Here is a 16,141-nt window from a genome sequence, read left to right on the forward strand (position 1 = left end):
GTGATACTCCAGAACAAGGAAACTGACTGGTTTGAAGTAAAATCTGGAGTACGACAGGGCTGCTTCATCTCACCCATCTTATTTCTGGTTGCCATTGACTGGGTGATGCGGAAGACCACCAGTGACAAAAAAAGAGGCATCACATGGTCAATGTTTACAACCCTAGAGGACCTTGACTTTGCTGATGATATAGCACTGCTGTCATCAAAACAAGATAATATGCAGGAAAAGAGAAATCGGCTCAGCCATTTTGCAAGCCAAATTGGACTAGAATTGAACGCAAAAAAGACTCAAGAAATGCGACTTAACACAACATCCAACTTAGGACTAAAAGCTGAGGGCACAGCAATCCAACAGGTAGATAAATTTACTTATGTAGGAACTTTGGTTAGTACAGAAGATCCAACACAAAAAGATATTAAAAGTAGGCTAGCGAAGGCAAGATCTACATTTCAAAGACTACGACTCATTTGGAAGTCCAAACAATACAACAGGAAAACAAAGATAAGGCTATATAACAGTAATGTTAAATCTGTCCTTCTGTATGGAAGTGAATGCTGGAGAGTAACAAAAACAGATATGAGATCGCTCTCAAGTTTCCACCACAATTGTCTGAGGCGAATCTACAAAATCTTCTGGCCAAACCGGATTTCAATTGAACGTCTCCTTGAAATGACCAAATCCACATGTATCCTCACGGAAATTCGACAGAGGCGCTTCAGATGGCTGGGGCATGTACTCAGGATGCCTATATCCAATATAACTAGGATAGCTCTTAGATTGACGCCCCAGGAGAAGAGATTAAGAGGAAGAACCAAAACCACCTGGCGACGAACGATTGAAGCAGAACTGAAGGAGCTTGACATGACCTTGGGAGAAGCCGAAACAAAGGCTAAAGACAGAGCTGGATGGCGAAATCTTGTGGTGACCTTATGCTCAGCCAGGAGCGAAGAGGATAGGTAGGTAGGTAGACTAGAAATACATAAAATAAATCTCTAATTAAATTGTTTTAACTGATGAGTCTTATGAAGACGAAACGCTCATCTAACGTATCAAATTATAAGCCTGGTACCTTTGATAATGATTTACACCACTGGGTCTATGCCACTTGTGGTGGACGTTTCGTCTCCGAGAGTTTAACTAGCCCAGTAGTCAGCACTTCAGTGTTGACTTGTATATCAATTATATGGTCATTTTTATAAATTTCCTGCTTGCAAAAGTATGACTTATTCGAAATACTAAGGATTTTCTTATCCCAGGCATAGACTCTCTCAGCCGTATTTGGCACAACTTTTTGGGATTTTGGGTCCTCAGTGCTCTTCAACTTTGAACTTGTTTGGCTTTCTAACTATTCACTGATGAGTTTTATAAAGACGAAATGCGTGTCTGGCGTATAAATTTTATAAGCCTGGTACCTTTGACAACTATTTTATGATCATTCAACCTGCAATGGATACGAACACGTGATAGTAAATGAAAATAAACTGTTTTTCGTTCTCTATGTCCGTGTCTGTTTGAGACGTGTTGGATTTTAATTAACGTAATCTATGTATTACTGGTAAATTATTAGGTCAGGGATTTTGTTACCACAAATTACTTTAAACCTTTACTAAATTCTTCCATAGATATAAAGATTTGGTTTTGAAGTTTGGTTGTACCTGTAGAAAACTTATTTCAAATGGGAAAGCCCATCCTCATGTCTACGGAAATGTTGTTTACTGTGCCCCGGACATTTAGAAACGATCCTAGTAAATTTATCGATCCTTTAAATACACTTATTCTAAAAGGTTACCAATTCAACACTGTAATTAGATCTTTGAATATTGTTTTTATTGGTATCAATAAAATTGAGAATGGAAATGGGGAAACTAAATATTATTGTTATATACATATGCACATTCATGGATCTAAAATCTGTCGATACCTGTCTTTTGTCATTGCACAAGGTCATGTTTTTCTCTGACTGTTTATGACATCTTTACACTAAATCCATTGGATGCTGGATGTGTAATGATTGATAATTAAGTCTTAGATACATGATTTTTGTTATTAGTTGTTATTAGCTTTGAACTAGCTGTCAGTTACTGAGAGTACTCTCAGATCTGTACTTCGTGTCTTTTTGTTGTTGGAATGTACATGTACCCGGCCACGTCCACTCTGTGTTTTTGTTAGATGTATTTCTATTTGTATCCATCTGATGAGTAAAGCATTTTTCAACTAATTTTTATAAAGATATAAGAAGATGTGGTATGAGTGCCAATGAGACAACTCTCCATCCAAGTCACAATTTGTAAAAGTAAACCATTATAGGTCAAAGTACGGTCTTCAACATGTTGTACTGTTACACCACTGTCTCAGGTTAGGGGAGGGTTGGGATCCCCCTTACATGTTTAACCCCGCCACATTCTGTATGTATGTGCCTGTCCCAAGTCAGGAGCCTGTAATTCAGTGATTGTCGTTTGTTTTTCGTTCATTGTTTTGTACATAAATTAGGCCGTTAGTTTTCTCGTTTGAATTGTATTACATTTGTCATGGGGCATTTTATAGCTGACTATGCGGTATGGGCTTTGCTCATTGTTGAAGGCCGTATGGTGACCTTTAGGTGTCAAACCACCAGTTCACTCCCTCCAATTTACACGGTGGGTAAGGTTTTCCTGCGAGAGAACGTTCTGTGCTGGTGCTGGTGGGTCCTGATTCTGTGTTGTATAGGGTATGTCAAAGAACGTCTCGTCTTTTTTCTAAAAAAGTTCATCGGAAGGTACCAAGACCTTGTTGATAAATATTCCGTATCAACTTCACAAATAATACATGATGGTCTTGAAGTATAGATTCTGCATACTGACGTTGTTTATCATCTTAACAACGTGTAATATTGTTCTTTCATTTGTCTTTGTTCTATTATTAATACTACTTTTACTGTTTGGTTTGTTTTCTGTGATATCCATTTGACGTGGCTAGGTACTTATACATCCCGTCAATGTGTTTGTATTATCTTTTATTTTTGCTGGTGTGTTTTGTATATGCGACGTTTTGTGTTTCTGTGGTTCTTATAACGTGACTCTGTACTTTAAAAGATCCCGGCATTATGTTATTGTTCTATTATATGTCATTATGTTATTGTTCTATTATAAATTTGAAAATACTTTGAACGACAAACGACAAATTTATTTTACTCGCGTAGTGGTATTAACCATATGTGGATTCTTAAAAATTCTAAAGAACTTCTGGACAATTTTAAATCTCGGTCTATTTCTGAAATTAATTCTAACATAACTTTTGATTTTTTAACCATGTATACCAACATTCCCCATGTGAAATTATAAAATTATTTTGAATAAACATTGAATGACAAACTTTTTTCTTATGTGACGTTTACATTTTCTGACGTCAGACACGCAAAGCAATGAATGTGGTTTTTAATTTGATAGATGCTTTTGTGCTTTTTTGTAAATAATTGTTTGTTTTGATATTGTAACACAGTGATGACTGCTGTACCCATATTTTGACTATTTTATTTATAATGTCTGTTTTGTTCACGCATCGTTGTAAATATAACGGAATTTGATAAGACTGTCGTACAAGTGAGAGGTTTAGCGCTATAAAACCAGGTTCAATCCACCATTTTCTACATTTGAAAATGCCTGTACCAAGTCAGGAATATGACAGTTGTTGTCCATTCGTTTGATGTGTTTTGTCATTTGATTTTGCCATGTGATTAGGGACTTTCCGATTGAATTTTCCTCGGAGTTCAGTATTTTTGTGATTTTACTTTTGGCCATGAGTATTAAAACAAGTTAACTGACCAAGTAAATCACCAATCCCGCTGCAAATGGTTGCACCTGTCCTAAGTCAGGAATCTGATTACAGTAGTTGTCGACTGTTTATGTAGTTCATACGTGTTTCTCGTTTCTCGTTTTTATATAGATTAGACTGTTGGTTTTTCCGTTTGAATGGTTTTACACTAGTAATTTTTTGGGGCCCTTTATAGCTTGCTGTTTGGTGTGAGCCAAGGCTCCGTGTTGAAGGCCGTACCTTGACCTATAATGGTTTACTTTTATAAATTGTAACTTGGATGGAGAGTTGTCTCATTGGCACTCATACCACATCTTCCTATATCTATATACATCTACCGTTTACAATTCGTATTTGATTACTTATGCATAAATCAATAATCTCTTTCCCTCTACTATCAAGTATCTCATCATATTTTTTTCTATATCTAATATGATTATTTGGTTTGTATGATTCGAACAATGGAAGATATCTGGGGCTATTTTGTGCTATGTAATCATCTTCAGTGGAGGTGCGAGCGTTTAAATCACCACAGAACATGATATCCCCCTTATTTTTGTAAGAAACTATGTCCTTTTCAATTTGATCAATTATATCAACATCTAACTTCTTAGTATAAGATGAATTGGTTGGGGGGACATATGCTGTACATAGATAAATATCATTTTGAAGACAGAAAAACTGTTTTTCAAATTGTATCAACTGAAAATCTTTGGACAACCCAGGTAATATTTTAATATGATCTTTTAAAGATGTCCTCCGAAAAATGCCTAACACACCATAGTATCTGTCATTGGTTGAAATATTTCTACAAACAGGAAAATAATTAAAACCTTCAACATGTAAATTTACATTATATCCAATATGTGTTTCTGCTAAAATAACTACATCATACTCTTGTATTTCTTGTGTAAAAGTGGATCTTCCAACTTATTCATATTATAATACCACCTATGTTCCAGTAACTGTAAACATATTTTTAAATTGTTCTTCACAATAGAACGGCCATGAAAAGCCATGTCAAAAAAAAATCTGAAACACTGAAATTACTTGTAATATATACAATATTTATTAATTATAATTGGAAATAAAATATACTACTTATAATGTATGAAAATAATGAGAAAAACCACAACAAAACAAAACAAAAAAAAAACCCAATGAATTAGTCTCTTAAGAAATTGGCTATTTACCAACAACAAAAAAGTAACCACTTGTTACTGACTATTTATGAACTTTTCTTTTTTTTTCCAAACAGATACAAATATTACTTGACTTAATCAAGATCAATATACTAGCTATTAGCCAGAGTTATAAAATACCTTACGGATTTTATGTAAGGAAAAACAAAAGAAAAGATTGTACAATATTTTATCCTGGTTTACCCCTTCTGTTGTACTTGACCTTTTATATGTATTAGAGTAAATTTAATTTGAAGTAGGTAAATCTGTATGATATGTGTTCCTTTCTTAAACATTGTGATTCAGTGAATATAGTATTTTACATTCACCCTCATTCATATATGACTATGCGGTATGAGTTTTGCTCATTGTTGAAGGTCGTATGCTGACCTATAATTGTTAACTGCTATGTTATTTGGTCTCAGTCCGGTGGAGAGTTGTCTCATTGGCAATCATACCACATCTTATTTTTAGCAGATGGTTCCTTGACTAATTCGTGTCCTTTTTAACATTTGTGTTAGCTGTGGAATCGTAACACGTATGGTCCGTCACCGTGTGATATTTTTTGTCCTATAGTTTTAATGAAATGAACTAACCATTTGACTTTCTACATCATGATAGATGAGTAAAACAGTACATTATTACCAGATTTTAAGATAAGCCTTTATAGTATCAGGTGAAAATGACTAATTTGTCCGATAAATCCATCCTTAAGAATTTCAAATAATTGTTCCCTTCAGACCCTTGCAAAGAAAGAGGCAAACAACACATTCAATTTTTTGTTAAACTGGAGTGTCTCCTGATAACCCTAAAATCAGTTATTCATGGAATTTCTTTTGATTTAGATGGCTTGTGAGGCATCTTGGTCTTCTTCAAGTTCTTGACATTCTCGACAAAAAATCAATCTTAAATCAAATTTCTTATACTTTATATTGCTTGAAAGGCCTCTTACCAGGGATGAATTTTACTGGTATAGGTCGTAGGGCTAGTGGTAAACAAATTAATTTTTCATACCCGATATTTTTACTGGCCATGGCCGTAGGGATGGTGGTTAATCGTCTCGGTTGGGGGTGCACGTGCATCAGATTTTTGTCAAATCTATTTATCTCTCCGTGAAACAGCTTAATCACGCATAGCATGATAGGATACATATTTCCGAAATATATAAAAGGGTGGGGTTCTGGATGTCTCAGATTTAGCCAGTTAAGGTCGTTAATCATTATTGCCTAACCATTTAAGCCTGCAATTTGCCGTCTTGAATTTAAAGTAATCAAAATTATGATCCGGCTGTCGTATCAAGTCACTGAAGTGCATGCAAAAAATAAGCAAATCAGTCAATTTTTACTTACCGAATAACTAGCATTCTATTTCGTTTCTGTTTTATAAATTGTTTATAAACTGCGGCGAACTGGCCAAAGAAGTGTCTTTCTTCCTTCCACTTGCAAGCCTGTCCACTTCACCAATTTCAAACAAATGTTTTACATGACGTCATGCGGGTGGGATTTGCCGCAATTAGCGCAGAAAAATAGTGTATATGCTTACAGTATTAAACATTAGAAAAACTAATTATGACAGAAAGAGAATATTAAAAGGATTATCTGTTTTCATTACTTTTCAAGAATATCGGTAGAAGTGATTCTTATGAATTGATTCCTCATCATGTTTACAATCTCTGAATCTCTACGCATGATGGCAAATCACATCTTACGTCATAACCACCCTGACGTTTTTTTTTTTGTTGTTTTATTTTTTGTATTACACAAAATTATGCTATCATAGTTAACGAAATAAAAGAAAATAAACACAGTATTCCCGTTTTCAGCTTCACATTCAAGAGTCTTTTTTCATATTATTTCAAAAACGGTTTAAGAATCTTTTACAAATTACAGGGCGCATTCTTGGTGAACTCGAAATTCGTGATATAACATGTAGGTATATAGAAATTCGGCAAACAGTATCATACAGAACTTGTAGGATTCCAGCATTCGGATATTTTGAGATGTCTGCACTCCTACAGTTTGGGATGCCAGCATCCAGCTTTTTCGGGATGCCAGCATCTAGCTTACTTGGGATGTCAGCATCCAGCTTATTCGGGATGTCAGCATCCAGCTTATTCGGGATGCCAGCATCCAGCTTATTAGGGATACCAGCAGACGGAATATTTGGGATGCCAGCATCTATAAAAGAAAAAAGATTTCAAAGCTGAACATGATAGAAAATACACCTAGTATACATTTGGTGGATGAAATATTTCAAATGAGCAAAGTTAAGTGTACTTTGTTCATTATAATTTTTTAGATAAGAGAATATGCATGTAATTTGCGGGATTGATATGTTTCTTTTACATGACCACCAAAAGACGGTGCAAAATATCCGATACCTATATAAAAAAAGAAAATGTGGTATGATTGCAAATTGGACAACTATCCACCAGAAACCAAATGACGTAGGTGTAAACAACACATGCAACAGTTACTATAGGTCAGTGTGCGACCTTTAACAATGACTCGAAAAGTCAAAATGTAAAGTCAAAATGTATAAGGTTTTGCATAAAAAAGGTGAGCATAAATATAGAATAAAGATCGACTTTTTTCACATTGACTTTATCATGGTAAAATATCAGGTGAGGCCGCACACTTCTAAGATGAGTTTAGATAATAAATTAGGTGCAGCCTTAGGATCATGGATATCGTTTCCCTGACAAATTTGTGTGGTACTTTAGATACTTTTCTTTTTATTCAACCAAATGATTTTCAATCTTGTTTCTGCGCGTAAGAGCCACGTGTCCTCAGCAGCTTAAATCAGAATGTTAAAATATGGTTTTTACTAAAAGGATGACAAAATTAGTGTTTTTTTATGGAGAAAAGGGGGATGGAGGTTACGGTGAAAGTTGCTAAGCATTGTAATAGTTTTTAAATTCTGAATTAGCGGATAGCAAATAATTTGATGCAGATGATCATGAACGATTTTCGACTACGGCAGATAATAATTTTACCCTGAAAACATTTCCCAAAATGAGGGTCCAGGTGAGATATAAAACAAATGTATCTATTAGCTAAGCATCATTTCCTGTACTTTTCAGCCTTTCCTCAATATAAAATTATTGTCTGATCTGTTGTCAGGGGGGATTTTCGAAAGTTCAATATAACACTAACACAAATCTATTTACATATTTCATGGAAGGGCAGACTAGAATTTTTCAGAGATTGCAGACTAATAACCCAAGATAACACACACAAAAATGAGATTTTTTCCAACTGTATATCAGCCTGTATCGCTCTAAGCTCACCTGGATCAAAGGGCCATTTGAGCTATTGACTTGGCGACCGTAATTCAAAATAAAAATCTTTTCTGAAACTACTGGACCAAATGTAAACAAATGAATTTTTCTTAGAAAAAAGGATCTAAGGGGCATCGAACGATATCCACGGAATTTTCATGCTCCTCAAAATTAGTCTAATAATAAGTTAAATAACCGTCTAGGACTACCAATTTATATTTTGCTACAGAAAACAATCATCAGGAATGGTAGAAACGTATATTTAACAGTTTATATAAACTCTTAAAACCATAAATGTAATATAACCAACCCGTCAACTAAACCAAAACAAACAACATGGCCGACAACAACTCATATGCCGGCGCTGTTTCAAAACCAGCAAATCAAAATCATGATAATCAAAATGATAATCTTGAAGAACTGTCGTCAGTAAAGCCCGTATTTATCCTTGAGACAGATTTATTCGGTAATTCAATACTTCAACAAAAAGATTTCTTAACACACGAAGAAGTATTCAAAAGTATCGGCACAGAGATACCAAGATACCAAATGAAGGGATTACAAAGAGTCAAGGGAATGTGGCGCATTTACCTTGCACAAGAAGAAGCAAGAGACCACCTCCTCATATCTGGCGTATCTATACGTAATAAACTTTTAACAATCTATAATAAAAACCCAAGAATAACTGTAAATGACCAGCCAGAATATCTCAGAGTACGTGTCTCCAATATTCCATTATCAGCTGATGACGATCAGATTTTCGGGTTCTTCCAGTCTATAGGCGTAGTTATAACAAGTTATTTCAGAGAGAGACTGAGAATAGATGGTTTTCTCACTGACTGCCAATCTGGAGACAGAATCTTCTATGTACAACCATTGGAAGGCACTTTGCCCAGATTCACAAAAATTGGAAAGTACAATGCCAAAATTTATTATAGGACAAATCTACATAAATCCCTACATAACTTGTCAGAAATGTCTGAAAAAGGGACACAAACAAGAAAAGTGCCAAAACAATTGGATCTGTAACCAATGTGGAAAAGAAGGGCATAACGCAAAAGAATGCCAAACTCCAACTACAAAAGCATCAGACACTAAAGTGAATAACAATGATGATCAATCTGATTCAAGTGAAAGTGAAAGTGGGAATGAGACTGACATTGGTGATCATGTTGATCACAGTGAAATCCCACCTTCACAGTCCATATTGCAACCTACAGATGCAATAACAGATACATCAACAGAAATCAGTGAAGTCACAAATAAAGAAACTGAGTCTGAACTACAGAAAAAGAAACAAAACAAACAAAACAAAAAAGATAAAACAAAAAACAAGGCAAAATCAGAAGCAAAAGGTCCAATTGACTTTATTGTGAATTCTGAAATCAACACACCACTACAAAAACATGGAAAAAGAACAGCAACAACCCCAACCGATGAATACCACAATAGAGAAACTGACTCCAGCAACGCTTCAAAGACATAGGTCTAAGAACAGTTACCATATATCATGTTCTTTCAACATTTTCTACTGATCTCTAAATGATCAAAATGATATATACTTGTATAAACATCTGTAAATATTCCTATTTTATCTATAGCTATGAAAAACATAATAAAAAATATGTGGTGTATGATACAGTACCCTTAGATTGTATATACTCTGCACAATATCATTACAACAAATAACTTATATATAGATGTTTGTCAATATAGAATATATAGACCATGAATGAGATAATAAACGTTTCACATGAAATAACTAGTATAGTTATACATGAATATGTAATTATTTTGTTTTAATGTATAGAAAAATGTATATGTGCGTTTACGTCGTATAGCCCTATAAATATACTACAAAACACTTAGCTATTTACATAGATATGCAAATTAATCACATCGCTATCTCCACTCACCTGTGTAAAAAATGTAAACAAATCAGTTTGATCTATTTATACCTTTTTATCTATATAGATAATTATCAATATTTTATAGTAGCTGCGAAAATTTCAATATACAATCAAACAATATTTATCCATGGTATTAATGATTTCCTTAAATTGATAAATCTCCGTATTAGTAAAGACAACCCAAGTTGTCACGGAATAGAAGTTCCTTCATAATATAAGTTCCAAATGGAAACAATATTCTGGAATATTATTTCCACTGGAATAAATATTACAGTAAATGTTCCTAACGGAATAAATGGTATAGAATATTTGTTCCAACAGGAACAGATATTATGACATTGTTTATAGCAAAGTTTCCAGTGGAACTTCTGTCAGGCGGAACAAATATTCGTTGACAACGTGAACCGAACAATCATGTCTGTATATATATATCATACGCATGCGAAAGCATCTGAAAATAATCTTTCAGTTTATATGGAACTCTAATTTCGCTGTTATACTTTCTGAAAACTTTTTAAAAGTATACAAATAATTATTTATAAACAAAATACTTACCCATTTAGAAACATTTGTTATACATCCAACACAATTATATATTTCAATGTAAGGTATGCCGGTTAATATAGTGTCGATGCTCGTGGAAATCACCCAGTAGGCATCTGACGTTGTACCGATGTGGATATTTGGTTGAAAATAGGTCGCGACGTCGGCGACCTAAATTCAACGTCGGCTCAACGTCGAATTGCAAACGTCTACCGGACGTTGAAAAATGACGTCAATGCAACCTTGCTTTTTGGTCGCGACTATATCCAACGTCAACACAACGTCGGATAGGTCATATGTCGGTCGTCTTAATATTCTAAAAAAAAAAATTTCACGTGCAAATTATGCACGTATTATTTCAAATTGCTATAGATGTACCTATCAAAACATAATTGACCTAAGAAGAAATAGATATATCCCTCTACATAAAACAATATATATTCCATCGAATTCTGTATTCTAGTGTTTATTTTTATATCTCAATTTCATATTGATCATAAACACCCTCCCCCTTCCAACTGCCAACACGGAATCATCAATCGGAACTACTCGGCCTTTCTGGTTGCACGCGAGAATAATGGCCGAGTAGTTACGATTGACGCAATCACTCAATATACTCTTTAAATTATTTTTGTAGATAATTTTTCATGTGCGTAGTATACTCAATCTAATCGTAAAAGTGTGAAATTTATTAAAAAGGAAAATTTACTATGATATATTGATGTACGGATAATTATTATAAGAAATATTTTTTATGCGTGTTGTTTAGAGATTATTTAATAGTCTGGTTCCCGGTAATTTTCTTCCTTGAGCACAATGCAAATTGTTACGATAGGAACCAACATTAGATTTAAACAGGCGCGTACTCGTGAAAAACAACAAAAAATAACAAAGACAAAGATTAATCAACAACTAGAAGTAAATAAAAGGTTAGTGTTGTAATCGTAAAGTTTCATCTTTACATTTTAGTTGACAGTTTCCTGAAAATCTCTGTTAAATGCCCACGCCGACCTCGTAATTATAGAATTATATTTTTTTGGGGGAATAGAAATGAGAATATTATTAAAGGCTTTTTGGGGTTATAAATTTGAATCCATATGACATTATATTAGAATTATTAAGATTTGTTAACCTAAAACAATCCATCACATCTGTCACCATACACGTATGCATACATGATTATGAAACCCAATTTAGCAACAAAAAAAGGGGGTGAATTTGATGAGAAAAAAAAGCATTTTAGTTTTACAGAGCCCTTGTAGTTGATGGTTAATATGAGGCAGGTGTAACCTTAGTCCAAATAATTATGACGTCTTGTAAGGCTGTTTTTTTATAATTTTTTGGTCACCGTACGTACATGTACAGCGTCCAAATAATATTATTTATGAAAAATAGCCTTACAATTGCAAGACGTCATTATAATTTTGACTATTGTAAGGTGTGAAAGCTAGTGGACTGATTAAATATATCAATCGAAATAAATTATGGTTTATTATACATAACTTTCAGTTTCATGCAATGACATTTATTGCTTTTCCCAATTTTACTTCACCAGATGTATATCAGACCAGGTTTATAATTAGACACTCCAGGTTTCATCCATATGATATATTTATTATATTCCTTTGCCTGATCAGACATGTTTATGTTGCATGTGCATGAATTTAACTTCTAATACTATCAGATTTTCTTAGTACTGCAACACAAAAAATATGTGTGTTAAAAAAGGATCGGTAAAAAAATTAAGGTCATTTGGTAAAAAATATTTTTATGTCCACCTACGATAGTAGAGGGGCATTATGTTTTCTGGTGTGTAGGTCCGTCCGTCTGTAATTTTTATTTAGGTATCTATTTAAATTGCTTAAAGACCTCTCTCTTTAATTATAGAAATCATTTTACATCAATCATCTTGGGGTGTAAATTAGATACACCTACTCGGGCTAACACTCTTGTGGTGTATCTAATACATATTAACTTGTTAACTTTTTTTTAATGAGGACTTGACTGACTTGTTCTTATATAATTTGCAGATTGTTACCAAGGTCCCCTGCTTGAGTCACTAAAAAAAATGTAAGTTTATTATGAACCAAATAGGATAAAAAGAGAAGTCTCTAAAATCTATGTTTTAACTCTTAATTAAATATTCATTTGCAGTTTATCTTTAAAATAAAGCTTTTGTTACAGTTCAGTACTGTTCATTCAGTTATGATTTTATCCATCATAAAATTAAATAAAGATTCCTTCTCATCATATATTTCCTTACGGAAAAATCCTTGACACAAGTATTTTTTTATTTGACTAAATATATGCTATATTTATGATTTAATAATAATCTTGTTTGATAATTTTAGAATTTCAGAGAAAAGTGTTCCAACTCTTATTGGAACTGTGGACGGGGCTTAATGATCTGGCTGGGAGACCTATACAAAATGTAGGTGCAGGTGTATGTCCTTTGCCTGACTTATTAACATCAAAAGCAGACACAGAAGAAGACTTCAACAATATAAATGAATTGTTGAAGAGACCCCAAGAAAAAAAGACCATGGTAAAACTTTAAATATTATATTGTTGTCATAGAATTTAAAGATTTCATTTTAATTATTTAACATGAATAAAAATCCTTTTTAATTAACCAATTGTTAAAAGTGACAATTATTGCTATTTATGTTGATGCAGTGTTTCTTTATAAAAAATACATTGCTAAATTTGTCGTTTCCATGAGTTCTATATATTGCCACTCTATAATGATAAATTTGTATGTAATAAGTAATTTATTTTTCAGATAGAACATCTGAAAAGGATAGGGGGCAGTGATTATAAAGACAATGTACAGAAAATTTTGCGAAGGTAACTTCTATTTTTGTGACACTTTTATTTTATCAATATCTAAACTAGATTGTGGCATAATGTGCTATTTTACCCTTTTTGTAGAAAACTTACATAATTATAATATTGAAACATAAACCAGCTTCATGTATTTCTGAATTGACAACTAAATGATATGAGGTTTAAATATTCCAAACTGTTATAATCCTGTAATAGTAAAATAAGTTTGTGAATGAAATAAGAGTTCTTATGTATTTTCTGACTTTTTTTCAATTGAAAAATTTGTTGACATTTCAAAAAAAGGTTTTCTTCCTTTTCTGACATATATTTATCATTACAGAGTAATGTCCAATGAACTCCAGGCAAAATACAACATGAAGGGAAACCGTGGAAAATTAAATTTTGAATCCACAGAAATATGCAAGGTTATTGTGGGTAGGTAATTTATTTGCTTCTTTAATATTCTTTTAAGCAGTGTCAATACAGTTTTGGAATTGCATTGCCATTGAGCTTTTCTCATCACTTGGCATCCGTCGTCGTCGTTAGCTTTTACAAAAATCTTCTATGAAACCACTGGGCCAAATTTAACCAAACTTGGCCACAATCATCATTAGGGTATCTTGTTTAAAAAATTGTGTACGATGACCCGCCAACCAACCAAGATGGCCGCCATGGCTAAAAATAGAACATAGGGGTAAAATGTAGATTTTGGCTTATATCTCTGAAACCAAAGCATTTAAAGTAAATCTGACAGGATTAAACTGATTATCAGGTCAAGATCTATCTGCCTTGAAATTTTCAGACAAATCTGACAACCCGTTGTTGGGTTGCTGCCCCTGAATTGGTAATTTTAAGGAAATTTTGCAGTTTTTGGTTATTATCTTGAATATTATTATAGATAGAGATAAACTGTAAACAGCAATAATGTTCAGCAAAATAAGATCTACAAATAAGTCGTCATGATCACAATTGTCAGTCGACTTTAGGAGTTATTGCCCTTTATAGTCAATATCTCTGAAACTAAAGCATTTAGAGCAAATCTGACAGGTGGCAAAAATGTTCATCAGATTTAGAAAATCTAAATCTGATGAACATTTTTGCCACCTGTCAGATTTGCTCTAAATGCCCTGAAATTTTCAGACGAATCCAACAACCCGTTGTTGGGTTGCTGCCCCTAAAATTACTATCTTAGATATCATTATAATATCTAATATCTAATACTATTAATTATGATTTTAACCTTATTTTACATGATTTCCAAAGCATCAGTAAATACAGGTGAGCGACACAGGCTCTTGAGAGCCTCTAGTTGTGATTTTGGGTAATTTAAAAAAAATAAAAAATAAAACATGTCTCTGTGCTATTAAAGTTAAAAAAAAATGAGATTTTTTCAACCCTTTAGCAAGAAATAGACAAATTGGTTTATTTTAAAGCTTTGATTTATTTAATTCATAATTTTTTAAATATAGAGAAAAAATATGAAGTTGTTTCTCTCAAGATTATTTTGAATGTTTACCTTATATGTGTCATATGAATGAAAATTGACATATTCTTGATTTTAGCACTGTCTGGTTTCACAAATATTTATATTTTTTATTCCAGAAACTGCCAAGAATCTGTTTTCAGTAACTGAACATAACATTCTTCAGGTGACTGCAGCATGCCTGAAGTATGCACCTGACAGAATGGGAGGAGGTGGGCGTAAGAAAAAATCTGATGCAGCAGCAGGAATAGTAGCGGCCAACAATGGAAATGGAGAGGCCAACAATGCAAATGGAGCGGCCAATAATGGAAATGGAGATGCCAATAATAGAGATGGAGCTGATGATAGACAATGATGTTTTAAATGTTTAAAAAATCCCATATTAAATATGTATATGTTTTTGATTTTTGATTATTTTTTTTATATATGTATAACATCAGATTGTTGTACAAGGTAGTTGTGGTGACATGTTCACAAGCACTCAACATAAGGTTTCCAGAATTTCTGATGTTCAAGCACTTATTCAGGACGTTTACTAGTTTGAATTATGTTTGATTGACCCCTTCTTGACCAACTTAAGTACTTTGATCAGTACTTTACTATTTAAGAATGATGTGAAGACATCTGAGCATATTTAAGAGGTTTAATGGTGGTTGTTATTACGTTATATAGACGTTGTACTGACATCTGAGCATATTTAGAGAGGTTTATTGGTGGTTGTTATTACGTTGAATAGACATTGTACTGACATCTGAGCATATTTAAAGAGGTTTATTGGTGGTTGTTATTACGTTGAATAGACGTCGAACTGACATCAGAGTATATTTAAAGAGTTGAAATGAAGGTTGTTTTGACGTTGGATAGACGTTGAACCGACATTGAACTTTTTACAGGGTTCATCTTGCTGGTAGATCTGATGTTGTAACAACGTTGTACTGATGTTGTAACAACGTTGTACTGACGTTGTATAGACGTTTATCACGACGTCGGCTGGACGTCAGATTTTGACGTCTAAAAAATATCATATACAACCAAAATCTAACGTAGGTGCAACGTCAGGGTCCAACGTCTAAATGACGTATATACAACGTCTAATGTCTGCTGGGCAATTGTTACACATGTGAAG

At 33.5% G+C, this 16,141-nt stretch overlaps 2 protein-coding genes across 3 annotated transcripts in view; both read left to right on the forward strand.

Annotated features, from left to right (window-relative positions):
- LOC127731862 (uncharacterized) overlaps positions 1–16,141 on the forward strand; it is an 897,808-nt gene that overhangs the window by 178,369 nt on the left and 703,298 nt on the right. The gene's annotated exons all lie outside the window — the stretch shown is intronic.
- On the forward strand, positions 865–15,416 carry LOC127731918 (uncharacterized). Its single transcript, XM_052240763.1, has 6 exons — positions 865–959; positions 9,385–9,503; positions 13,058–13,251; positions 13,489–13,553; positions 13,873–13,967; positions 15,135–15,416. The coding sequence occupies exons 1-6, from the start codon at positions 865–867 to the stop codon at positions 15,368–15,370; spliced, it is 804 nt and encodes a 267-aa protein (XP_052096723.1). The 3' UTR covers positions 15,371–15,416.

This window comes from Mytilus californianus, unplaced genomic scaffold, assembly GCF_021869535.1.
Source record: "Mytilus californianus isolate M0D057914Y unplaced genomic scaffold, xbMytCali1.0.p SCAF_21, whole genome shotgun sequence".
Classification (NCBI taxonomy): domain Eukaryota; kingdom Metazoa; phylum Mollusca; class Bivalvia; order Mytilida; family Mytilidae; genus Mytilus; species Mytilus californianus.